We start from the raw sequence: 27,833 nt of genomic DNA, 5'->3' as shown, positions 1-27,833 counted from the left end.
ATAACAGCGCGCTCCGGTTTGCAGCTTGAGACAGCCGAGCCGGGTGCTGTGCGCTGCAGCTTGCTATAGACCAGCAGACGCTAAACCACTGCCTGGGTTTACTGAGGTGCAACGTTTGATAAACTTGCTCACCTACAAAGTAGGCTGTTTTTATTTACCTCCAAAAATAACCCAACCACCTATGGAAGAAATGGAAGAAGAATTAAAATGCCCAGTTTGCGGATCGCTGTACCGGGAGCCCATCATATTACCATGTTCTCACAACATCTGCTTGGCGTGCGCCAGGAATATTCTAGTCCTGACCCCTGACGCCGAATCTCCGCAGAGTAGCCGGGCTTCTGGCTCGGGGGTCTCCGATTATGACTACTTGGATCTGGATAAAATGAGCTTGTACAGCGAGGCGGACAGCGGCTACGGCTCGTACGGGGGCTTCGCTAGTGTCCCGACCACCCCTTGCCAGAAGTCCCCGAACGGGGTGCGGGTTTTCCCCCCAACCGTCCCTCCTCCCCCTCCCCAGCATCACCTGCTTCTGCACCCTGGCTCCTTGCCCCCCATCCCTCGTAACTCCTGCATTACCTGCCCGCAGTGCCACCGTAGCCTGATTCTGGACGACCGGGGGCTCCGCGGTTTCCCCAAGAACAGGGTGCTGGAAGGAGTGGTCGATCGGTACCAGCAGAGCAAAGCGGCCGCCTTGAGGTGTCAGCTGTGCGAAAAGAGCCCCAAGGAGGCCACGGTAATGTGCGAGCAGTGCGACGTCTTCTACTGCGACCCGTGCCGCCTGCGGTGCCACCCTCCGCGGGGCCCGCTCGCCAAGCACCACCTGGTACCTCCAGCCCAGGGCCGGGTGAGCCGCAGGCTGAGCCCCCGGAAAATCTCCACTTGTACCGAGCACGAACTGGAGAACCACAGCATGTACTGTGTCCAGTGCAAGATCCCAGTGTGTTACCAGTGCCTGGAGGAAGGAAAACACTCCAGCCACGAAGTGAAGGCGCTGGGAGCGATGTGGAAGCTGCACAAGGTAAGACTGTTAAACACAGCACAAGATTATTATTATTATTATTATTATTATTATTATTATTATTATTATTATTATTATTATTATTATCATTATTTTGTTTTATGTTTGCTGGACTTTTGCTCTGTGCAACTGTTCTTGAAATTCTAACAGCGTCCCATAACATTTACAATACGATACTTTCCCATAAAAAAAACACTATATTACCGGTAGCGTAAAAGCACTATAATTTCATATAGTATAAACTGTTCATAATGTATCGTTTACAGTAAACCACAGAGCTTTAAAGAGTGCTGCAGTACTCTGCAGATGAGGTAACGTGTACATATTTGCAATGGGAATCACAAAAGCAGATACCATCATCTTGTTCAGATCGAGGGAAGGGGGTGAACGGACTCAAGCAGATACGTATAAACATGTCATAGATAGTAACAGTATTGCAGTAACTCTCCCAACCAGACTTTAATGTAATACATTCTGGAGTCTTGTTTGTAACATTTGCAAAGTAGAACACATAGTTATCCGCACCCAGACGAAGGGGTCGTTGTGCGTAATAGTTAAACTCAACCCAGTGACGGCAAAGTGAATACCGGCTTTAGTTGTATGTTATAAATATTAAGTACAGTGTATCTTGAGTAGACTCGGACGATTGCTTTGCCTTGCTAGAACACGGTTGTTATTTGAGTGCTAATTAAACGAGAGCTGCATAGCAGAAATAATTGCACTTTTCCTCAGCAGAATATATAATCGATTCTAAAAAAAACAACAATCAATGCAATGTAAAAATGGTTTAGCAGTGAGGCTGGGTTGAGAGAGAGAGAGAGAGAGAGAGAGAGAGAGAGAGAGAGAGAGAGAGAGAGAGAGAGAGAGAGCGGCTTTGCTGTCTTCATTCCTCCAGTCGTTCGTTCATCCATTCTCCAGTTAGTCAGAGCAGAAGGCGTGCGATTAGCGTCTGTCATGCATTAATAATGAGTTTCCAATATTCAGAGCCAAGCTGCCCAACACTTGGGTTCAAAGAGCCATACTGATGAGCAGGGTCTTCTCCAGAAACCATTAAAAAAACTAGCAGCATGGTAAGTGAAGTCCTGTGCTGATGAGAGCCTTGGACACAGCAGGGAGACATCTAGATCTATCATGCCCATATTACATGACAGTGCTACTGTATTACAGGCCAAGAGCAAACTACAGTACCTGCTTGATTCATGCGAAACATCACTCTGAATTCAACTGTCACCTTGCACTGTCAGTGTGTGTACATGAACGCAGCACTATTGAGTAGTGGGCGTACTGCTGTGATGCTACCCAGATAGGCTGTACAGGCAGTTTGCACATACAAATGAATCTTTGTGTCTCCTAGACATTCCACTTTTTTTTCTTTTTAATAATGAATAAAGGCAAAATCCGAACTGTTGTTTTCCTGCTGTAAATTGATGCAGTAAATCCAATGCAATCAAAGTTTTGCAAGGGGTTTGAATAACAGGCATGTGTCAAAGTACCCACTGCCCTGAAGACCCTAGTAATTCCTATTCCAGCCTCACCCCTTGTCCTGTGACTAGGATAGCACGGTATCGAGGGGTTCACGTTGCAATGTGGATGTGGAGTAAGGGATACCTTTGTGTACTGTAGGGAAAGGAGAATAGAATTAACACTGAAAGATTTCCAGTTTGTGCTGAAACATCGCAGCCCAATGTGAGTGAGTTGCGTTTCTACAGAGTAAAGAAACATGCTGGGATCATGAAGAGGCTGCACTGCCCAGCGAGGCCCGTCGTAGATCAACTAGACCCCGCCCCCTTCCCTGTCCTTCTGTCCATTCTGAAAGGACTGGATTCTAATGCTCCACATATTCCTGCTTGGAAACCCTGATCTCCTGACCTGGAAGACAGCATGAGAGCAGGAGAGCCCTTTACAGTGTGGCTCATTAAAAAACAAGCCAAGTGCTGGTGGAGTAAATCACCTTCTTAAATCTTCTGCCATCCAAAACTATGGATTACCCAGTGCCTCACCCTGTCAGATTGATGCTCCCTACAGTGCTGTGTTAGAATTGATATAAGCATTCCCGGGGTATTCTCCTCAAAGCAATACCAGCCTTTACCGTAAACCACAGAATACAACAGAATACAATAGAGTGCTACCAGTGGTACGATCTGTCCTGAGATTCGACAGTGCAGTAAAACACATATCCAAACTGGGGAACTGCAAAAATGCAAAACACAGTTGGCGACTCTTTAAAAAAAAAAGAAACAAACAAACAAAAAAGGATGTTTTGAACAAAGCCTTTGGAGATGTGTATGGAAATTCATCTCACTCAGGGGACGAGACGGTTATTCCACATGGTCAAGATTCCTGTAAAAAAGGTTATTTTGAATTTACTGGCAGTTGAGTTTAGTTTGGTGTTGACTGTTTTGTGCAGCGCTGTCATCATAGATAATCGTGTATGAATGTGCATAGCTGCTGGAGATCGCTTCAGCTCAAATGATCTAAAAATTAACAAAATCTCATTGCAAACATAATCTCAAGCATACACGATGAACTGGAGGGTAGTAAATGACAGGCGTTGGTGAGCTTGGCTGGGCTTTTCTTGAGCATTACAATTCTGCTCAGCTCTGCTTTAGTATCATGGTCTGCCTTTGCCACGGTCTAGACCAGCAGAGTAAAGAGTTGTGCAATCTCAGGGTCAGATGCTGAGGAGGCTGCAGTCTGCGTGCAAGTGTGTTTGAGGATCAGAGATACCGAGCTGCTGGGAGGCTGGTGACCTTTCCCTGGTGTAAACAGCGTTGCTATGGCGAGGGAGTCCGGGGGCCGGGGGTCTCTTTGTCTCCCTGAAAGGCAGCAGCAGCAGCACTCCCTGCTTCAGTGATCAGCGCAGCTCCCTGGAATCGGAATTAGAAAAGAGAGGAAATAATGTGTGGGGCCGCTCAGCATGAGATCAGCAATGACAAAGCACTGACAGGTAGCAAGCCGATGGTAGCAATCAGATTTCGCCATACCAAAGGCAATGGGACGCTGTGGTTATCCATTAGAGCGCCATGGTTCAGTCTTTGTTCATGATCAATTGTGTTTTGGAATTTGATCCAAACCAGTGAATTGTCCAGAGTCCTTAGGTTCAGTGAATGCGGTATTGGGGAAGAGACAGTGAGTTCTGACACAGTGGTTTAGGAATAGGCAGCACCATCCCATTGGGGCGGAGAATATTCCTGCTGCTTCCACTTCAATTCGGATGTGCTAGAAATAAATCCAGACCGCACTGTGCAGCACCATAAGCAGTCCCCCAGTCATTTGGCAGTGGCATGCAGTGCAGGTAAGTTCCGCTTCACTGAAACATTTGCAGCGGTGGCTAATACAAGTACTGAAGACATTCAGAGGTCAAATAACAGACTGGTCCACATTCTGAATGACACCCCACATCCCTGAATAGTTTATTATTCTGTCCCTGTTCCTGTTAAACCTGCAGTGGAATGGCCCTCCAGGACCGGGATGGGACACCCCTGATCTCAAACCTAAACAGGGTATTTTACAGAGGGGTCAGGTGGACTGTATATACAGGATCATTGAGCATGCAGGATACAGACAGATCCTCAGATCCATCAGAGTCGTCTAACACTGCAGACAGACAGCTTGTTGAGTTGAGTCCTTTTACTATAAGAAGCAGCGATTCAGCTGTATGATTGTGATTTGCCTCTTGGAAGTGTCTCTGCTGTTAAAGTCAACTTAACCCCTGTACAGCTACGCCCACTGCCTGCTCCATTCAGCACTCCTCAGATCCACTGTGTCAGCAGGGCACAGCATAGGATTCATGGAAGCTTCACTGCTGAAGAGAGCTGTAGCTGTAGCTCACCGGGGAAAGGCATCAGTCTCTCTGGGCTGGGTTCTGCACCTGGGTCCACAGGTTCTGAGGCACCGGGCAAAGCTGAGTCATAATGCACATGGTCAGGGTTACAGCCGTCAATGGAGTCCCCCTTATAGCAGTTTATTGTAGCTTACTGCAGCAAAGCATCACAGAATTTAGGTAAACCACATTGCAGAGCTTTGTAAAAGCTATCGTTACTGATGGCAAAGCACAGCAAATGCACAGTGGCGTTCATTTGAGAGTGAAGCTGGGAGTATGTGCAACACCAGTAATCTCCTGCTTCAGTGTTCAGTGCCGGACGGGCTGTTGAGTCACCACCCCTGTGCTCCTGCCTCCTCCCTCACCTTTTGTATGCAGCCAGTGTCTCAGAAAGCTGGGCAGAGGGCTGCTTCAAGGCACTGCGCATTGTTATTCTGCGAGCAGGGAGCTTTCAAGGCATCTGACATTCTTCAGGGCCTGTGTGCTTGGAGACGGACACACTGAATGCAGACCCCCCCCCCTCCCCCATATGCACACTGACTCCCACCATATCCGAGTGCTTTGTTCCCCAGCCCTCAGCTGTAGGCTAATCAGAGGGATCTGCCTGCCAGTCTGCCCTGCCCCTGTTGCTGTTGGTATATTTAAGTTATCTATATGGCGAATTGCAAACAGATTTAGCTTTTGCAAATCTGTTTGCAAATTCAAGGGGGCACTAGCTACAGGCCAGCTAGTGCCCCCTTGAATTTAAATGGCTCTCACTATTTCAGCAGCAAATCAGATAAATAAATGAAGAATGCCAGGCTGCAGGCTAACCAGCTATATTCCTTCCGCCTGTTTTTACAATATTTCCATGCCAGAACGGTGTAGCTTTGCATAAATCAGGTCAGCTAGCCTGAGTGATTCAGAGACAAACCTTTTCTTTTAATTAGTTACCTCATATACAATGAAGCTGGGCTGAACAGACAGGCTGCTAGTGGCATGTGAAAGCTGCCCCAGGCTTCGGTTTATGGCAAGCTGCTGTACAGGAATACTGAGTCACGTCAGCCAGCACTCACTGCATACAGAAGTGACACGCATGCATTTCGGTGATCAGCAGAAGGCTTTTCTAGCTTCCTGGGGCAATATGACTTGCAGTAGCTCAAGCGTCCTGCTCTTGCATTCTCATTGTCTCAAATAAGAATAGAAAGACGCGTGTCCACGTGTGATCAAAATAAACCACTCAGGCTGGACGCCCCCGGAACTGTGGCCTCGGTCACCATGGGAACCATTATGCATCAAGACGAGGAATTCGAGGGGTGTGGTTTAGAAGGGGGGTCTGACATCACCTTCCTGTCTAGATTGCACGCTCAAAAACAAAAAGACAAATAAACTGTTGCATGATTTTGTCATTGTACAGGTTCAACACACAGGTTCAATCAAACGTAGAACATTTCCAGTAGATCAATTGCAAAACGTCTTTAACTCTGACGCGCTTTCTATCCTCTCGGTATCCTCTCACATTTCTGTAGCAGCATGAATTCATATTTTGAGATAAGATGTTGCTGGTTTAATTAAAAAAAACAAGTAATGAAAACCACATCTGTTAGACATCAGCATGTCATTTTGTGGCATAGTAAAGCGTTTTAGTATGTACAGATGTCAGTGAAATAAATCAACGCAGAAGCAACAAATACTCATGATTGACGCACTGCAGGAAGAGACTATGTGGTTCGTAAAATATGCTTTTCTCTAAAATTAGGTACAGGCTAAGAATTCAAGTATGAATAAATGTGATTGTTGAAATCCAGTAGGAGTTTGGGGGGGTGGCGGGGATGAGCGTTACAGAAGCGAAGGTGCTTTGATGCGGGCGCCCTTTCCCCATAGCCAGGGGCAGCTATTAGGGGCTGTGTCAGATCATCTGAAGCGAAGAGAGAACGGGCAGAGCACAGCCTTCCCATCTGCGGCTCAGCAGTATTGAATTTCTATGAATCCTGGGAATTAAAAAGCCATTTAGCCTGGAGCAAGTAGAGCATTCCTTATTGGAAGAAAGGAAAGAAAGAAAGATAGAGGGGATAAACCTGAATTCCTCGACTATTCCTGTTTTGGGATCCTAATTGCTGTTCATGATAAGGTGGCTGTCAATGGTAACTTCATTTAGAACGGGGCAGGAGGATTCGAATTACTTTGGGATTGCCAAGGGACTGTGATGAGAAGAAACCCAAACGATTTCTACTGAAACATCAACATTTAGACCACTGCCTGTCATTGTGAACTTGGAGGTCTGCCTCTGTTCCAGTTCAGTGAATAACAGCAGCCGGGCTCTCAGTGTCTCTGACGGTCCTAATAGAGGGATCCCACTGCGCAGTACTGCATCATATTGTATTGGAATGTCTTCTTCTCAGTGGCTTGGTCTCTACACATTTTTATGAATAGGTGGGGTCTATTTTAATGATCTAAACGCTAGCAATACATCTGCGTGGGTGATTTTTTAACATCACTGAAGACAATGCGAATTAGAGGTTCACATTAGAATGGGTTTGTGAGTTTTGGGGTGCTGAGATTAGTATCTGGGTGCTGTTTAGATCCTTTACACCAGAGCCCAGTGTTTGAGAGTTTGAGAGTGCAGTGTCCAGGTTGCAGGGTCTGTGCTCCCCCTTGGGTTGTGTGCTGTGAGCTGCCCTCGTACCCTCCTGGCACTCTGACACCCCCGCTGTCTCGTGAATATCAAACTAACAGAATTCATCAAAACAGGCTTTTTAAAAAGTCACGAGTTAAAATGCATTCGGTAGCGTCTCCAGACTGATCCTAACTGGGGCTGACGAAGTCCTAGTTTAAATTTTCCATTTGTCTGCTGCCAATGGAAACAAACAGGGCCGGTTTGAAACCGCTTTCTACCCAGTCCCAGTGGCAGATGGAAACAGGGCAGGGTAAGGTGGCTCAGAGTGGACTGTGTCTTCACCCTCCACAGCAGGGCTCTGCTTGAGGAGAGAGGGTTCTCAGCTCCAGCACCACAGACAGCTCCATGCACACAGTGCTTACACAAGCCCCTCTTACCTTGCTGTTCAGATCAGGGATGATCAGGGTCCCACGTGTGATCCTGCACTTGAGTTTACCAGAAGCATTGACACAAAGCCACATTACTGCATCATTGTATTATTGTTCTTTGTATTTTAAACGTCTGTTTGGTAGCGCAGTGTGGTTAACTCACATTGTAACACACAAAGCCATGTTCTCTCTGTGGAAATAAACCCCTTTGAAAGCACTAGCATTTTCTATTGCTGTTGGCTGATGTGCTTTCTGTGTTCGAAATTGCTTTCAGCAATTAAACATGAGCTACTGTTCTCCGAAAAATGTAGGAATGCTAAAAAAACGAGAAGTCTTTATCCATGTAATTTCTGGAACGTCGTTGTATGCTGTCCTGCACATGTAGAAATCCAGGATATTTGTCTTGAAATAGCAAGGGTCACGCTGCTAATGGGTTAGGATTAAACGATGCTGTGCGGAATCACCTGATTGCATCAGGTCTCAATACACAGGTCTTCACTCTGCATTGAGGATCGTGGAACGCACTTTAAATCAGGTTCAGTTTTGTCGTATGAGTCTTTCTTGCTGCAGGCGTGCTGTGGTTGTTAATATTACATGGCTGTTACGGTTGAGCTGGTTTCTTAGGGAGGGGAGGAGATGGGGAAAGGGGGAGGGCAGCTGCCACCCTCGGTTCCCTGGCAACAGATTTTGACGTGAGGGGGGGAGGAGAGTTACAGAACACACGGTGCAATGGGTTCTGGATTACACAACACTCCCACTGCGTTATTATTCACGCGATTGTGCCGACAGGGAGGGAGCACGGGCACAGGAACAGGGCTCGGGCTGCCCAGATCTCTCTGAACAGGACCAGTCCACTCCTTCCTAACTGTGCACCCGTCACATCTACACCAAGTTCATTTTTTACTCTGATACTCATACGTTAACTACCAGGCAATCTAAAGGTTACCAGAGATGCCCTGACTGATTTTAGTCTTGTGCCCAGGAAATCACCGCTGATTGAAATATTAATATCTCTGGTTAATTTGGAATGCAATCCTGGAACAGATCATGAGCTCCAGATTGAACCCCGCGGTTCTTTTTCTCCTGCTGTTCCAAACAGACCACCTGCTCCTACACTTAACTGACTTCACATGGTCCTAATTAATTGGGTTCACATGGAGGTAATGAGGATTATCCTACCCTCTGTGTTATTTTATTCTTTATTTGCATGTGAAGAAAATGGCAATTGTTTTCAGAGAGAAATCATGGTGTGATTTGCCTGTTACTATAATCAAAGCCTGATTGCTGAGCTGTTTGTTTAGGCAACCAAACTCAATGAAGGCAATTAATGAATAGCTGCGAGAACGCAACATCAAATCAGCCAGAGCGGCTGTATAATCAAGAGACCTCTGCAAAGTGTTTACAGCCTAATTAAACCAGGCGCAATCCCTGCAAGCAAACAAAACACAACAACCCTCTGCCCCTTGCCAGCGTTTACACACACACACACACACACACACACACACACTCACACACACTCACACAGTCACCCTCACACACACATGCACACAGACACACACACACACACACACACACACACACACACACACAGGGAGATATTTCTGCAGAAGAGGTCGACCAACACGCTCATGCAAACACACCTACATGCAAGACCGTATTCCCAAACCATCAGCGTGCTGTTAAATGTACTGCAGCCCTGTACAAGTACAGAAGAGTTAATGATGTTTGCTTGATCAGAGCAGCCCACTGACTCTCATTCTTCGCTGTCTCGGTTGACAGTGCTGTGGCTGGAACTGCTGAGCCCTGAGTTTGTTGTTTTTAGGACATTGTTCCCAGGCAGCCCCAGCGGAAATATTTAGTGTCTACTAATATCTGTCCCAACAGGGCAGCGAGTGTCAGGTTTCAGGCCGTCCCGAGGTCAGTTGTTTTAGTTGCCCTGGAGTGGGCGACTGTGGCATATATTTGTCTTCGGTTTTGTCCTGGTGTTGTTTCAGTCCGAGGAGTGTTTTCACTGTGATGGCCCGTCGTAGCCAGTGCTGGCAAGCAGGCAGGCACTCACTCACTCACTCCCTCACCCACTCCCTCCCTCACTCAGTCACTCCCTCACTCAGTCACTCACTCACTCACTCACTCACTCACAGTCAGTTCCATGTGGGTATGCTGACCTCCTCACTGCCTGCTGTAGAAACCCCAGAGAGCATTGGAGAACTTCCAGAAGCAAAGAGCCTTGCTTGCTTGCTTTATTTCTAAAAGTTTAATTCAGGAAACTTCAGGCATCTATAGTCTCAGGTCTTGTGCACAGCAGGTCAGACACTCAACCCAAGCTCTCGTTCTCAGCTGAACCCTCCCTTGACCTCGACTCAGTCCCCTGCACCCTGCAGTGTGTTTGAGGTGCAGCCAGCCAGATCTGTAGGTCATTTCACAGACAATTCACTGAGTAAATCGAAGCTTTGCATCATTTAAAGCCAGAAGAACATTTCCTTGTGAGCTTATTTTAAAAATGAAACTCCATCGTAGACACAGAAGATGGAAAGATTCCTGGGACATGATAAGAGCGTGGATATTATTAATAAGGGGAAAGCAGCAGTGATTGAGTTGAGCGGTATAAGCAGGAGACGCTTATTGGATTAGCTTTCATTAGCCTCATTAAATTACCCCCAAAGCCTTTAGGTAAAGAGCTTAAATTCTTACATGTTAGTGAGTGTACAGCCCTAGGGAGGGGGGTAGGGAGTAATTCATTTAACACACTTCAATAAGAAGGTGAAGATAATACTGGTGTTGATGTAGCTGGTGGAATTCTGTGCATTTATACTGCAGAATGTGAGGGAAGGAAAGCAAGGTCTGGTATAAAATAGATTAACACTAAATAAATCTCAGAAATAAACACTATTTACAAGTGAGGGTTTTGCACCCCGCCACAGTCAGAGAGAGAGCAGCATCCTGGGAGAGACTCCTTCAGGGCTGGGAATAGAAAGAACATGCTGAGAAATCCCAGAGCTGCTGCTGTGGTGTAGAAAGGTACTGCACTGTTTTTAGTGGTATTTGCAATTCACTCCAGTGGGTTGTTATGCATGAAATGTCCAGCAGTTGGCGGTGGTGTGTATGTTTATGCTTAGTTCTTGGTGTAACCAAGAAGGAGGGTGGTTTTTACCACCTGGGTTCAATACAAATCCCTTTGCTAGTTAAATGGTCACACCTGCGGTTCTCGGTTCTGGTGGTGGATACAGCTGCACGTAGCGTCAGGGTTTTGGGCGTACTGGGTAACGCCTTTCGGGTGCCCAATCCTCTGCAGCCATTGTCTTCCCATATCGCAGCCAACCTTAGTCTAGAAGTTTACTATTCCTCAGAGAGGTGTGACGCCTTGGCCGCTGAGCCCCTGCTCTAATTTCAGACCGTCTATGAACATCACACTCACAAACTGAAGGAAGATATACTGAAGGAAAATACACAGGTCGAGAGGACAGAGGCTGGCTGCTGGACAAGCGGGAGACAGTAACAGAGCGTGGGTGGGAGGGGTGAAGGGGAGGTTAAGGAGGTGGGGGAGTGAGAGGGAGTGTGAAGGTTGTGATTAACGCTATAATAATGCACTGCAGTGGTGGCGGGCTGGGGATAAAGAGGCAGTAACCCAGGCAACAGCCTGCGTTCATTGTGCTGCACGTCACAGCTGGGAATGACGAGGCTGCAATACAATACAATAGAGGCAGCAATTACCTTCCCAGCTTCTCTTGCGTGGTGAATTGCATGCAGAGCTCCCCCAAAGGGATTTCAAAACATGAAAACAAAATGTACAGAGAAACAAAAATCAAACATGGAATGGGGGAGGCTTGCTTACAGGAATCTATCCATCTGTTGAAGAGGTGTCATGTAATAAGGGCCGTTAAGCTGAATCGACGCTAAGAGGGTTAAATGCTATCAGAGCTTCATGTGCCATGCGTCATGCTGTATGTACTGAGTTGGAAATCATCTGGGAGTTCATGGGGAACATCTTTGTATTTCACGATTCTGAACTCACTGCCCTTTCTGTGTCCCGCAGGGTCAGCTGTCCCTGGCTCTGAACATCCTCTCGGACCGGGCCAAGGAAGCCAAGGAGTTCCTGGTGCAGCTGAGGAACATGGTCCAACAGATTCAGGTACCGTTGTGCACAGGCCAGCCCAGGCCAACACCCCTCCATCACCACTGCCCTGGGCCGGCGTGCAATCTGCTGAAGGCACTGGTCTCCTTGGCTTTCTGCAGAATGTTACATTACAGTTAATTCATGATAGACAGCTTAAAGAGAGAAAGCTGCAAGCACTTTTAAGTACAGGGCATGAATAGCCATGTAATAACATTGTAATAATAGCTTAATTACTATCGGATCCTGCTGTTACACGTTAACTACTGTCTCATTATAGGGGAGCACCCTTGCAAACAGCTTGTTACCTGATGTCATTACATGGGAACATGTGGTAGTTGTTTGATTGAATTCTACTAGATGTGCACAGATCTCCAACGCCCTGCATGGTGCTATAGAGATGTGCACAGATCTCCAACGCCCTGCATGGTGCTATAGAGATGTGCACAGATCTCCAACGCCCTGCATGGTGCTATAGAGATGTGCACAGATCTCCAGCGCCCTGCATGGTGCTATAGAGATGTGCACAGATCTCCAGCGCCCTGCATGGTGCTATAGAGATGTGCACAGATCTCCAGCGTCCTGCAGGGTGCTATAGAGATGTGCACAGATCTCCAGCGCCCTGCATAGTACTATAGAGATGTGCACAGATCTCCAGCGCCCTGCATGGTGCTATAGAGATGTGCACAGATCTCCTCACATGATTCTGTACACGCCGTCTTCTTCTCCCTCGTGCAGCCCACAGAAGCCCCGGGGAGGCCGGTAGTGACGTCAGGTTGGGGGACTCTGCAGGTGAGGGACCAGCAGGGAGGAGGTCTGAGCTGGGCAGCGTTCCACGGACAGGACTGGCCCTGGGCACTGCAACACCTTCCACTGCTCAGCCATTCTTAACACGGTCTACCGTCCAAATAAAGAACATTGATGTTATTTTATTTTTTTATGTGTTGAAAAATCAGTAGCAAATAAAAAAAAGGCATTTAGTTTTTTGAATAAATTATGTAGAAACTTGCTTCAGTGAGTCTTCAACATAAATACCACTACTATTATTATTATTATTATTATTATTATTATTATTATTATTATTATTATTATTATTATTATTATTATATTAATAGCAGTGAAACAGCCCAGCCCCTCACCCTAACTGCTGCTGTCTGTCTGTCCTATCGGTCTGTCGGTCTGTCGGTCTTGTCTTGAAGGCAATACGGTCTTGGTCCCAGTTGATGAGTTTCCAGTTCCTGAAGCCGTAATAAAATCTGATTCTCCTGGATCATTCTCTCCTTCCTTGTTTCTTTGTAACTGTTCATTCAATCCATATTTAGGTGACACCACAGTTGACTACTTTGTCGAAACCCAAGCATGTTAAGAATGGCTGGTGTGTGCGTGGTGGTGCAATTCTCACACCCGCTGCACTCTTCATCACAAGTTTCTACTGTGACCCCTTCTGGGCACTCGTCAGACCAAGTGCCTCCGCCCGCAATGTATCGCCCTGGGATGTTAGGCATCTAAAACATACGTGTTCAGTAACCGTGTTCGAAGTTGCTAAACATTTGAAACAGCTCAATGAATGGGTACGTGGTGATGATGAAATGATGCTTTCTCTTGTCATAGTCCCCCGACACAAATTGTTTAAAATGCCTTGGGCAAATGATGTTGATATTCTAGGGTACTGAAATTCCTGTGCTTCATGGGGTGTGCGTGGGGGGTCTGGGGGTCTGGGGGTCTGGGGGTGGGGTGGGGGAGAGCGCAGTCTTATTCTAGTCGTGTCTGGTGTGTTACTTGTTCCACAGTAAAACTAAAAAGAGACTTAGCTGTGAAATCAGATAAATGATTTTGAAGTGCTGGTTAGATTCTCAGCGCTTTTTATATTCAGATCGCCATCAGCACATTGTTTTTCAGACAGGAGAAACGCACCCAGTGAAGGGGCTTGTAAGTCGTGTGAAATGGTTTCATATTCGTTTAGAATCCTTTCAGAAACAATCACGCTGATGCTGATTTGAGGACAGAAAGCTCCTGGTCTTGTTGGCCATGTCAACGTCTGTCTGCTCTTTTATTGGGTTTCTTTTGCAGTTTTACTGAAGGGCTGTTCTGGGCCTGTGATCCAGTCACAGCTGGTTCTAGCCTGTCTGGTTCCGAGTCAGCCTGTTCTAGCCTGTCTAGTTCCAGGTCAGTCAGGTTCTAGTCTGTCTCGTTCCGGGTCAGTCAGGTTCTAGTCTGTCTAGTTCCAGGTCAGTCAGGTTCTAGCCTGTCTGGTTCCGGGTCAGTCTGGTTCTAGTCTGTCTGGTCCTGGGTCAGTCAAGGTTCTAGTTGGTCTAGTTCCAGGTAAGTCAGGTTCTAGCCTGTCTGGTTCCGGGTCAGTCAGGTTCTAGTCTGTCTAGTTCCAGGTCAGTCTGGTTCTAGTCTGTCTGGTTCCGGGTCAGTCTGGTTCTAGTCGGTCTGGTTCCGGGTCAGTCTGGTTCTAGTTGGTCTCTTCTCCTTACAGGAGAACAGCGTGGAGTTCGAGGCCTGTCTGGTGGCTCAGTGTGACGCTCTCATCGACGCTCTCAACCGGAGGAAAGCACAGCTACTGTCCCGGGTCAACAAGGAGCACGAGCACAAACTCAAGGTAAGCTGCTGCTGTTGAACAGGGAGAAAAACAAAGAGCTGCTATTGGCATTCAACACAACGGCAAGACCCACCTTGCAATGGTAATCATACCGCTGTCACTGAAGCTGCTGGCTTGGTTCATGTCACAGCTGAATGAAGAAGGAGATACTGTTTCAAACGAATGCAGTCACCAAAGGCAGGTTGAAAATACAAGAATAATGATCGAATGACAAATAAATGCGTAATTGAACTGTAATCAATGATATGGTGCGATTACAATTACAGTTACGCAGGTGTGCCTTGGTACGAATTGCACAATTGTGATTGTAACTCACCCAGGTCTGCCTTACACAGCTGAAGATAGCAGTGCATACATCTCAGTGCTGGAGCAACAGAGCTCCTGAACATGCAAGCATCCTACAAAGAGAAGGGAAGAGCAAATGGAACTGTGCCTGGCACTTTCCCAGGTGGATAGAAGCCAGAGAGAAGCCTGTCAGCCCCGTCTCCTGGCTGTGGACACAGCTGTTAAAAACATGTCTTTGATGCTAAGAAACGCCTCTATAGCTTAGTAGCAAAAAGAACAGCCTGGTCCTCCGGCACTCTGAGCGTTTTTTTTTTTTTCTTATTTTCTGATTCCAAATTAGGGAAATTATACCAACTGAATGTCAAACAAGAGCAGAAAAAAATACATCAACAGCATTTTTGCTTCCAATTCCACTCCTGGCTGGTAACTAGTATTTAAGTTTTAAACAAGTTGGTGAAAAAAAAATTATGAAACCATTTGTAGCTCCCCAGGGGAAATCGCTGTTTGGCTGGAGAAGCAGCGAGAAGACAGGCTAATGGAATCATGCATGCAGCAGCATTCAAAACCATTGCCCTGTTAGTAATATTATTGATGTAAGCTGTGCGAGTGCCAAGAAGAGATCAGAATAGCAATACCAAATACTAAGGGGAAGAGAGATCAAGCAAAGGGATGGGAGCACTTTATTTATATGAAGATGTTTCAGCAACACAGCTCTGAATGGGTTTAACCCTAGGATGGTGCCTCTACAGCTGGAGCATTTTACAGTACCGTGGAATTCACATAGATTGTAAAAAACGTATGAACTCGGGATGCAGGGGTGTGCTGATACTCCTGCTCGTGCTCGGAATTGCCTTTAAGAAGTATTTATCGGCAGGTATTCCATAAATCCATTCATTAATATGTTGATTTAAAAAACAAAAAAAGCTGTCCTTCCCTCACCTTTACAACTAAGTACCAACCAATGGCATTAACTTCCACACTGAGTGTTTTAAAAGCTGATTGGAAGGGAATTCTCTCATTTTAACTGCCGTACCGCGGCTGTAAGCTGACAATGAAAACATTATATTACTGAAATCTGTTTTGAGAAAATACTTATGTTTACCTCCAAATGATGTTGCTGCTAAAATACTCCAGCGACTGCATCAGATATTCCTGCAGGACTCTCCTTCTCTTCCTCTCTGGTTCCGTGTCCTAGTTTCAATGATTCTTTTTTTCAGCACATTTTGCTTGAATTAAGTGGATTTTGAAAGCAATCGTACAACAGTAATGGCAGAGTTCCTGGTTAAAAATGCAAACAGCTGTAAGGCAGCAGGGGAACTAGGAGAAGATGTGTCTGGGTTACTGTCAGAGAAGGGACAGAAGATTCGTGCTTCTTCATCATGTGACTTTAAAGACAGGTCTTGCTGTGCTGGACTCTGACAGGAGCAGCAGTGAGACAGGAAAGAGTTAACATGCTAACAATGTGTTATCAGTGTATTTCACGCACAGTGTAGGGTTTTCAGTTACCAGCTGAACATTATCACAATACTAGGGGCGTGCTGATACCTGTTACTCACACCCGTAATTACCTTTACACCTGAGTACCAATCAATTGCAGGTAGCGTCCGCATTGAAGGTTTGATAAGCCGATTGGAAGTGATTTTTTCTCTGCTTCTGAACTGACAATGAATTTGTTGCATTTGCTAGTTTTGCAGCCTGTTTTCATTGTCAGTTTGCAGCCTCAGTATCAGTATCAGCACACACCTACATGATGCTCTGGGTTACCTTCAGTCACGCTTTCATTGCGACTCTCTCTCTAGTTAGTAGTTCTCTCTCTCTTTTCTTTCTCAGTCTTCTCTTTGATTGTTGGCTGGTTTAAAGATGAATTAAAAGCACCTGAATAATTGTGAGGGGGTTCATGTTTAATGAAGCAGGCAGGGCCTCCAGTGGAGTGGACACACAGGCAGGCAGGAGCCAGTGCTTTGTAGCCGGCCCCAGTGATAATTGACACCAGCTCTTGATGAATTCCGCTCGTTCTTGTTAACGATTCCCCAGGGCCGTCCTCTTGCAATGAACAGAGGCTTCCTCTGTGCTCAGCCTGGCGCTGCACTGAGACCCTGTAAGACACTCCTCACTGAACACTGCAGGCTTTCCAATCAGTGTGCTTACTGCCCTGGTTTACACAGCAGGGTGCAGGCAGCACCGGGCTTAGTTCTCTTTCCACTCTGATGCCGGCGTGGCGTTTGTCATGCGTTTGATGGCACGTGTTAGCATCTTATCAATTATTTAAATGGGAGAAACTCATTTAGATTTAATGATCCTGTGCTTTGAAATACTTTCCTTGTCACCTTTCATCAACATTTCCTTCTCTCTCTCTCGCTCTCTCTCTCGCTCTCGCTCTCGCTCTCTCTCGCTCTCTCTCTCTCTCTCTCTCACTCGTTGTCCCCCTCTCTCTCACTCTCTCTCTCTCTGTCTCTCCCCCTCTCTCCCTGTCTCCACAGTGCAGTGTGAGTCATCAAACTGAAGCAGACAGCCTTTGCTGCAGTAACATGTTATTGGTGCTGAATCTGAGCAGTGAGTTTTGATCAAGGAGTTTTCACAGACTGAATAAATTGGCGTTGACGTTTGGGGGACTTGCTTTTGACACAGCAGGGGATGCAAACCCTGTTTTATTAATGCAATGCTAGAATCTGCATGGCGCCTCTCCTTATGAGCTCCAGATACCATTTGTTAGTTATTTAGTTAGTTAGCTAGTTAGTTAGCAAGTTAGTTATCTGATTTTGAGGCTCACTGGGATAGTTGTCAGGGTGTCCCAGGCACAGTCTGGCTCTGTGCCCTGCAGCTCAGAGAGGAGGGTGCAGTGTAGCACCGCTCCCACAAACACAGCCCCTTCCCTGCGGCATCGCTCCCACAAACACAGCCCCCTCTCTGCAGCACCCCTCCCACAAACACAGAACCTAGACTGGGGGAATACCCAGGGCAGGGATTTTAGGGAAGACTTTGCAGCTCACTCATAGTGGAAGGATTCAGGGACACAGCAGCGTCTCTGTGTGTTAGCGACTCGCAGCTCATTATTACAGCTGGAGGGATGCAGATCAACCACCTGCAGCACACTCTGGGTTATAATCTTTCATCCCACAGTCCTCAGCCTTCTTCTACAAGCTGAGGGAAGTTTCTACAATGAAACATTCACCCTGGAAGTTGTTTTACCTTTGATGAAACTAACAGGAAAAATAAGAATGCGCAAATATCCCCGATGGCGGTCCCATAAAGATGAAACTGCTTCGATTGTAAATAGTTTATTTTTGGTTGGCAAAAATTCCCACCTGCAATAATGGCTGCGTCTCTCTCTCTCTCTCTCTCTCTCTCTCTCTCTCTCTCTCTCTCTCTCTCTCTCTCTCTCTCTCTTCTCTCGCTCTCTCTCCTCTCTCTCTCTCTCTTCTCTCTCTCTCTCTTTCTCTCTCTCTCTCTCCCCCCCCCCTCACAGGTGGTCCGTGATCAGATCTCGCACTGCACGGTCAAGCTGCGCCAGACCACCGGCCTGATGGAGTACTGCCTGGAGGTCATCAAGGAGAACGACCCCAGCGGCTTCCTGCAGGTCAGTGAGGGGCACTGCAAAACGTCTCTGCTTCACAGAGATTAAACCGTGCATTGCTGTAGTGCTTACTGCAAGGCAAGGTGGCGTGAAGACACATCCAGCGCTTTGCGATTTCTGTGACCATACAGCACCTCAAAACGTTTTGAAACTTCAATCAATGTTTTATTTGTTGTTCAGTTTGCAAAAATAATAAGCAATAAAAGAAAACTCAGAACTGCTTAAAAGAGGGTCTCCAGCGTCACTCCTCTGTTTCCTGCCCTCAGATCTCGGACGCTCTGATCCGGAGGGTCCACATGACAGAGAATCAGTGGGGGAAGGCCACCCTGACCCCCAGAATGACCACCGACTTCGACCTGACTCTGGACAGCGGGCCCCTGCTGCAGACCATCCACCAGCTGGACTTCGTGCAGATGAAAGGTAATAATTACAGCTCCCTCCAGCGTGTGAGAGATTCACAAGTGGCACTAATGCTCTAGGAGCGTGCGAGTATCTGGGAGAGTGTGAGCGTCACTAATGGTCACTCAGTTCCCTCCCCAGTGCCGGCCACCCCTATCCTGCAGCTGGAAGAGTGCTGCACGCACAACAACAGCGCCACGTTGTCATGGAAACAGCCCCCCCTCTCCACCGTGCAGGTGGACGGCTACATCCTGGAACTTGACGACGGTAACGGGGGGCAGTTCAGGGTGAGTGGCTGCGACTCGCGGCTCCTGGTTTATTCAGATGTCTTTCATTGCTAACTATGGCTGAACCTCACTGATGAACATAACCATCCTGACACATTTGAAATCTGATTGAAAGATGATCTGATTCAGGTTGAAATGTGTTGCACTGCACATGGCCCTCTCCAGCATGCGTGACTCAGTGTTGGTTTGTTTTTCCTGCCCTGGTTCCTCCTCCGTTCCAGCCCCCCCCACCGGAGCTGCATCCCTGTAGATTAATGAGAGCTCAGAGAAGCACAGTGAGGGACGATCATCACCCAGGCTGCAGAACAGCTCATTTATTTACAATCAAAGACAGATGCAAGAAAGGACTAATTAAGTTCTAATTGATGCGCTGCTCTGCCAAATTGCTGTGCTGCATGAAGCAATTTGCTTTTGGCTTGCTTGGAAAGGAAAAGCTTACTGCTGTCTGGGGAATGATTGTACAAGGCCGTGGTCATTCAGTTCAGGGAGTTGAGGGGAGGGAGTATTTATGCAAACTAGAGGCCATTTTGTGCCTTTTTTTTCTGTTGAATTACAGTAAGTGTGTCTTTCTCGCAATTCTTTTTCAAAAGTAATGCTTTGTCATTATATAATAGCCTATAGGCTATAATAGAATTTATGTTTTTTCACAATTTGACAATTAACAAAAATTATTGAAAGTAAATTGTACTGTACTTTTGCTGTGTAAGCCCAGCCCTAGATATATCACATTTGTTCTCGTCATGAATGATGCCACGGCACTTTACAAAAAAGGAATAAAACAACGTGGTGATGGGAACCCGTCAAAACATTTTACAATAAAAATCAAATAAGAGAGAACAAGAAAAAACGAAACTGAAAATAACAAACAGCAAGGCTTCAGCACCACGAGTCAGACTTGACAAGACTGCTTTTAGTTTTCAGTTAAACAGGGTGTGAGCTGTGCAAGTCAGCTAGCGGAGGAATGGGGCAGCCGTGTGCTTTACTGGGAAGTGTTGGTGCTGCAGCCCTGTACTGAGAGCCCCTGTGCTGTGCCTGCAGGAGGTGTACGTGGGGAAGGAGACCATGTGCACGGTGGACGGGCTGCACTTCAACAGCACCTACAGCTCACGGGTCAAGGCCTTCAACAAGTCCGGAGTGGGGCAGTACAGCAAGACCCTGGTGATGCAGACCGCAGAGAGTAAGAACCCGCCCGGCTCGGCGCTGTTACTATTATTATTATTATTATTATTATTATTATTGTTATTATTATTATTATTATTATTATTACTATTATTATTAATTAGGGGCTTCATCTTGAGCTTTCACTCACTAGAGACTGCACCTCTTCTGATGTGTGTTTCTCAGTGTTCGTGGCTCTCTCTAATCCAGTTGAGAGTGCATTTCTCTTTGCTCTGTCTGTCATGCAAAGAGCGCAAGAGAAAGTTCGCTCTCACCTTGATTAGAGGGAGCCACCGATCACTGAGAAACACAATGTAAGCCATTCAATCTAAATAAAAACCCAGCTGAAACCCTGACAGTAACGTTAGTAATCTGTATCGAGCATGCTGTGGTTTAAACGTTTCAAACACTTTGACATTGAGTGCGATTCCTGGATCTCCCGGCTACATATCTATTGCTGTTTGCTGCAGCATCTCCTTCAATTAAGACGGTGAAAAGCTGCCATCTGTACTGAGAGCACACACACCATATGGCAACTTGACAGCAATGCAGCTCAGCCTTCGCAGGGAGATACTGGCAGATCAAACACAGTGAAGGGCTCCCTTGGTATTTCACGATTCGATAATTCAGAAATTCAGTTAATCCCACGATAAGGCTCTGCTGACACTAAATTGAAAATGTACTAAACTGTATGCTGTACGGTCTGTTGAGTCAGACTGGGACATAAGGAGGGAGTAAATTGGTGTGCTATACAAAGATAGCAATGTAATACAAATCGTGCTTTCACCATGCTTTACCATGCATTAACCATGCCTGGCTGTATGTGTGACACGTCTTACTGTGCTTGTACCGTGGTAATGCCTCTGCCATGTCTTTATAATGAAGGGACGTGTGCATATAATGTGTGCAAAGGGACTGACATGCCAGTATTGAGTAATTAAGCTTACGGTTAATTAAACCTGGGAAGAGCTGGAGGGGAAGGGTTTCCTGTGGCTGGTTGCAGGGCTGGGATGAGGCATCGCTGTGATTAGTTCTGTGTTCTCTGGAGAGCTCCCTGCGCTGCAATCACAGTGCGAGTGTGAGGAGGCTCGCCCCCAGCCCAGGAACACAAAGGAAACTATACCAAGAATGAATTTGTATTGCAGTGCAGTGATGAACACAGAGCAATCGCTAGGTAGCGACACAGTTGTTTACAGTCTCAGATCGCAGTGCAGTGATGAACACAGAGCAATCGCTAGGTAGTGACACAGTCGTTTACAGTCTCAGATTGCAGCGTGGTGATGAATGGAGAGCAATCGCTAGGTAGTGACACAGTCGTTTACAGTCTCAGATCGCAGTGTGGTGATGAACACAGAGCAATCGCTAGGTAGTGACACACTCGTTTACAGTCTCAGATTGCAGCGTGGTGATGAACACAGAGCAATCGCTAGGTAGTGACACAGTCATTTACAGTCTCAGATCGCAGTGTGGTGATGAACACAGAGCAATCGCTAGGTAGTGACACAGTCGTTTACAGTCTCAGATTGCAGCGTGGTGATGATCACAGAGCAATCGCTAGGTAGCGACACACTCGTTTACAGTCTCAGATTGCAGTGTGGTGATGAACACAGAGCAATCGCTAGGTAGTGACACACTCGTTTACAGTCTCAGATTGCAGTGTGGTGATGAACACAGAGCAATCGCTAGGTAGTGACACAGTCGTTTACAGTCTCAGATTGCAGTGTGGTGATGAACACAGAGCAATCGCTAGGTAGTGACACACTCGTTTACAGTCTCAGATTGCAGTGTGGTGATGAACACAGAGCAATCGCTAGGTAGTGACACACTCGTTTACAGTCTCAGATTGCAGTGTGGTGATGAACACAGAGCAATCGCTAGGTAGTGACACACTCGTTTACAGTCTCAGATTGCAGTGTGGTGATGAACACAGAGCAATCGCTAGGTAGTGACACACTCGTTTACAGTCTCAGGCTGCCTGTAAGAGGCGCCCCATTATTTTGTCAACATTCCTGGGAGTTTGGATTTGCTCACGGATCAGGAACATCCGGGCTCGGGTTTGAAATAATGTTTTTGAGTCAGTCTCTGTAGGAAGTATATGTACTGTATACTGTGTTTTGGTGTTTCAGCAGTCTCTGGTTAGGATCCTCATTGATTCTCTTGCAGGTTTTGCCCTTTCTCCTGTCTTACCGCTGTAAGCTTCACTTTGCTTTTCTCTCTTCCCCTCTTCATGCGTTGCAGCTGGATACACTCCATGTGATTTAAACACTCTGGGAGCAGGTATGGGTCCATTACATTCCATTACATCAGTCCAGCTGCAAAGAGCTCAGTGCTCCTTGTGCATTGCAAGCACACAGGCACAGTGTGCGTGCGTGCCTGCGTGCGTGCGTGCGCGTGTGTGTGTGTGTGTGTGTGCGTGCGTGCGTGCGTGCGTGCGCGCGCACGTGTGTGTGTGTGTGTTATCTTTGTTATGATGAATCATCTTTTAACGTGGCTTAAAGGGCTTAAAGCTTACAAAACAAAAAATGTTGCTCCACTGATCTCAGATTTTAGTGGTTCTGCAGTCAAATTCAGCTAACCCTGCTATTCCTGTCAAACAGCACAGTGCTGCTGTGTTTTGTACAGACCACTTTCCCCTTGTGTTAGTTCACCCTGGATTATACATGTCTTCATTGCTATGCACCTTCTGTCATCCGTGTGTTTCAATTCTCCTCTTCCAACAATCATGTAGAAAAACAAAAAAATTAGGATAAAAAATAAACCCAAAACAAACCACTTTGAGTCATTCTGGCCTTCGCTGGGTTTGCATTTTTCAAATGTGAACCCTCTCAATTGAATAATGATACAGTATATTATATACTACCCAAAGCCAGAGGACAAGGGTAACAGGGATCTTTTTTAATTGAATCCATTCCAAAGGCTCACAACAAAACCTGAAGTGGCTAAAACTGCTCTGCACTGGGATTCTTCTATCCATCACGTCAACTCATTTGACTGATTAAAGAAAACAACTGACATTTTTAATTAGTTTGCATTAGTTGAAAGTCTTATACATTGTTTCTTTAATTAGAACCAGCTCTTTGAAAGTGAATTGAAAATGTTTTTCTGTTTGTGTTGCAGTCGCCTGGTTCACCTTCGACCCCAGCTCCGCCCACCCTGACATCATCTTCTCAAACGATAACCTGACGGTGACGTGCAACAGCTACGACGACCGCGTGGTGCTGGGGAACACGGGCTTCTCACGCGGAGTGCACTACTGGGAGCTGAGCGTGGATCGCTACGACAACCACCCCGACCCCGCCTTCGGAGTGGCACGCGCGGACGTGCTGAAGGACGTGATGCTGGGCAAGGATGACAAGGCCTGGGCCATGTACGTGGACAACAACCGCTCCTGGTTCATGCACAACAACTCCCACACCAACAGGTGAGACCTGAATGTGTACTCGTCGGTGCCGAGCTTCATTGATGAGCGGAGAGGCTCAAACTGCAATGCAATGGGACTCCTATGGCAGGGGTGTGTGTGTGTGTGTGTGTGTGTGTGTGTGTGTGTGTCACTGACTTGCTTGTGATCCCTGTGACCCCGCGCTGTTTCTCTCGGCAGGACGGACGGGGGGATCAGTAAGGGCACCACGGTGGGGGTGCTGCTGGACCTGGCTCACGGGACCCTGACGTTTTCGGTGAACGACGAGCAGCAGGGTCCCATCGCCTTCGACAGCATGGAGGGCCTCTTCCTCCCTGCCATCAGTCTCAACAGAAACGTGCAGGTACTGGGGCTGAGGGGGCGGGGCTCAGAGGCGGCAGGGCTGCGAGGGGGCGGGGCTGTGGGGGGGGGCGGGGCTGAGTGGGGGCGGGGCTGTGAGGGGTCAGGGCTGTGAAGGGGCAGGGCTCAGAGGCGGCGGGGCTTTGAGGGGACGGGGCTGTGAGGGGGCGGGGCTGCGAGGGGGTGGGGCTCAGAGGCGGCAGAGCTGTGAGGGGACGGGGCTGTGAGGGGGCAGGGCTGTGAAGGGGCAGGGCTCAGAGGCGGCGGGGCTGTGAGGGGACGGGGCTGTGAGGGGGCGGGGCTGCGAGGGGGCTGGGCTGTGAGGGGGCGGGGCTGTTAGGGGGCGGGGTTGTGAGGGGACGTGGCATTCTTTAGCACCTGATTAGTAAACAATAAGTCAAACAACTGCTGTTTCTCTGTTCTTAAAAAGGAACAGATAAACGCTGATTTGCTCTGCTTTAATGGCACAGCCAGGCTGAGACTTTAATTTTGTCCTTAATGTTGTTACTCTTCTCAGGTCACTCTTCACACTGGGCTGCCCATCCCCGAGTTCTACACTGCAAGGAGCCCTGAGCCCCCCAGTTCAGTGTGTTAATGACACTGCCGGCCATGTGGGGGCGCTCTCCTGACCTGCCCCTGCTCTTCTACACCTCTCAGCTCCACCTCACACCTCTGTCCAAGCCAGAGCCCACAGACCCGCGGGAGCCAGAAGCAGAACCACAGAGCAGCTTTCAGCCTCCACAGGCACCAGATGAGCTCCAGTCACTCTGCTGTGACCCACCGCCTCCTCTCCCAGTCCCCTCTCCCAGTCTCCTCTCCCAGTCTCCTCCCCCAGCATCCTTCCCCATCCTCCTCCCCCCAGCCTCCTCTCCCAGCCTCCTCTCCCAGCCTCCTCTCCCAGTCTCCTCTCCCAGTCTCCTCTCCCAGCCTCCTCTCGCAGTCTCTAGCTGGCTGGGTTCTGACATCACCATGCCTGTAATCAGCCTGCGCAAACAGCCAAGGAAACTACATCACTGTAAATAAGAATTGGAATTTGAAAATAAGTACTTTGAGGCTTTTTGGTGACGCAACAAAATGTTATTTTTTACCTTCATCCAAAGCCCCTAGATATTTCCGTTGTAAAACTTCAAACTCTGTATCACATTTACTACTGCTCCCGATTTTTCTGCTTTTTTTAGTTTTCGTTCCGTATCGACTTAATTTTATTTGATGTATTTATTTGGTTTACCCGCCCATCGGTCTCTGCAGATTTCCCTTGTAATACCCGCTAGTCTGCCCATAGCCAGGAGGAATGCACTGGACACTGGACACTGGACACTGGACACTATACACTGGACCCCGGCCCATACTGGTCAGTGAAGTAGCCACATGGGACAGAGGAGTGGCCTGGTGAGAAACTGACCCGAAGAGTGCCATCATCCCTGGCAAGCGGCAGACTTTTGGGAGGTTTTCAGATTACACTGTCTTTTAGGTAATTCTGCTGTCGTCAGCTCTGTGTGCTATAATGGTGTGATCAGACCACCCCTTTGATCCCCTCCCAGATCAGACATCTCAGTTCAGTTTCCAAGTCAGTGCTGATAATGCCTCGTGTCTCACACAGCAGCCTGCAGTGGTGTCAGTGGTAGGCAGTACCTCTCTGGTAGTTCCTGTCTCTTGAGGTATTACTGTGCTGGTTCTCGGTGCAGATCTGCAGTGTGAGAGGTTCCAGTGTGCCTGTCCATGCCCAGGCAGGCTGGCTGCACACACTGCTGAGGGTACCTATGTGCCTCCCTGTGCTCATAAAGCTGAGGGAACACGTGTTCTTGAAACCTGGTTGTTTCACGCAGTTGCCTGAAACCTATCCTCCTGAAACCAAGTTCCAAGTGGCTTTGTGTTCCCTTGGCTTAACCCCACGGACCTGCAGTTTCAGTGCAATACAATGGAGAGCAGTGCAGTGTTTTCAACATGCCAACCACTTGTGCTGCAAGTCTTGCAACACTACTGCAAAGTTGCTGCATCCAAAATACTGCTTGCATTACTATAACTGTATGACTGCTCAGTTGTTATCCATTCCCTTGAATTGCAGTTCGAGCTGTTCCAGGTGTTACTATGAGCTCTGTGGAATGGATTACAGTTGGATCTGCCTATGGCTTGTGTAAGCTTTTAAACCCATTGTACCGTTGCTGCTCGATTCACATGGTGCTATCGTGTCCAGTGTAAAACCAGTCTGTAAAACTGTGTAGGGAGAGATATGAGAAGGTCATCTCTCCATTTCAAATGGGAATTTATTATTTACAGTTGCCAAATTCTCCACCTCAGGAATTGTATCCATTCACAGAGGTACAAGGGTGCTTATGTCACAATGCAAGATCAAACCTGCTGTTTATCCAACCAATCACCGCTGTCCGGGCTCCTTGCTGGAGGGGTGAACGCCGCCTCATTGGTCAAGCTGAAAGAACCCTTAAAGGGGCCGAGCTACCGCCAGAGAAAATGCTGCAGTCGGTGGTGTCTTAAAGGGGCGTGCGCAAAATTACTGTTCTTAATTTGTTAATGCCAGATCAGTGACATTTAACCTTTTGAATTCTAACCTACTCTGAACTGATTCATTTTATTGACAATAATTCTTCTATTGACAATACTTCTACACAAGGCCTGAGGTGTGTGTGTGCGTGCGTGCGTGCGTGCATGCATGCGTGTGTATATATATATATATATATATATATATATATATATATATATATATATATATATTAGGGCAAGCCCACACCCAGACAAGCATGGCTAAATAAGTAATAGTCTGTGTGTTTGACCAATACTGACGCTTGCTAAAGTGAATCCTGATGACGGTGAGGGGGCTGTACCGATTCACTGGCCACAGGCCCCCCATTCCTGCGACAAGTCTTATGAAAATGCTGTTGCTGGGCAACAAGAATGAGTTAAGATGTAAACTCCGAGACGCAGGGCCGTGCCCCAGCCTCTCAGACCATGCTGTATTTTTTTTAGTGACTGTAATTGTGTGTTCTTTCTGGGTGTTTGGACCTGGCTTTGATGTGTGTGGTGCCTTGTGACTCCAGGCCACTTTGCTGTTCCACAGACCTGTTTGTTTTATTGCTTATCATTGTGGCTATTATTATTATTATTATTATTATTATTATTATTATTATTATTATTATTATTATTATTATTATTATTAACGACCTGATGCCTTGCTGTTCCAATAAATATTTAATAAAGGAAGGAAATGATTCTTCTTGTACCTATTTGCTGTCTGGGGGTGTGTGTGGGGGTGTGGGGGGTGTGTGTGGGGAGGGTACACAACAGAACTACAACGTATTATAAACCATTAACAATTAATTTAGTATTACAAACAATAATTAGTAATTGGTCACAATTGAATGTAACTTTAGTTGAATGAGATATGTATAAAACATCTATAAATAAAGTAATGGTTTGTTACAATAATATTTTAATTGGACTGAGTGGCTGTTCAAACGGTTTCTTCATAAAATACCGTTGGCAGTGAGTAAATGTTAAACAATGTGTTGTGTAAACTCTGTCGTGCACCTCATTGCAAGAATAAAAAAAAACTAGCATCATTTATTTTATTTTTTTTATTTATGGGACACATATGTCCCTTGTACCTTCGGGTTGAATGATTAAATTTACCCTGCAGGTCAAGATGAACCAGATACAATTATCAATTACTTCAAACATAGCCGACTGCAGCGCATATTCTGTACACCCCCTTGTTTCACCGCAGGCTATGCGGTCAGTGCCTGCTGTAGTGTACTGTACTGTGCTGTCCCACTTGCA

At 46.9% G+C, this 27,833-nt stretch overlaps 1 protein-coding gene across 7 annotated transcripts; it reads left to right on the top strand.

Moving 5' to 3' along the window:
- Positions 1-26: 26 nt before the first annotated feature.
- On the top strand, positions 27-27,266 carry LOC131698521 (E3 ubiquitin-protein ligase TRIM9). 7 transcript variants are annotated; one of them, XM_058990567.1, is made up of 12 exons: positions 27-1,018; positions 11,899-11,994; positions 12,715-12,768; positions 14,459-14,581; positions 18,333-18,443; positions 18,707-18,860; positions 18,981-19,126; positions 20,165-20,303; positions 22,523-22,561; positions 23,402-23,705; positions 23,883-24,045; positions 24,559-27,266. In XM_058990567.1, the coding sequence occupies exons 1-12, from the start codon at positions 182-184 to the stop codon at positions 24,634-24,636; spliced, it is 2,244 nt and encodes a 747-aa protein (XP_058846550.1). In that variant the 5' UTR covers positions 27-181; the 3' UTR covers positions 24,637-27,266. The 7 variants fall into 7 exon arrangements, with proteins under 7 accessions (XP_058846550.1, XP_058846548.1, XP_058846553.1 ...); XM_058990565.1 differs by having other exon boundaries at positions 18,969-19,126; XM_058990570.1 differs by lacking the exon at positions 12,715-12,768.
- Positions 27,267-27,833: the final 567 nt, after the last annotated feature.

The sequence above is a fragment of the Acipenser ruthenus genome, chromosome 18 (assembly GCF_902713425.1).
Source record: "Acipenser ruthenus chromosome 18, fAciRut3.2 maternal haplotype, whole genome shotgun sequence".
NCBI classification, from domain to species: Eukaryota; Metazoa; Chordata; class Actinopteri; order Acipenseriformes; family Acipenseridae; genus Acipenser; species Acipenser ruthenus.
This window is presented reverse-complemented; position numbering and strand designations above follow the sequence as displayed.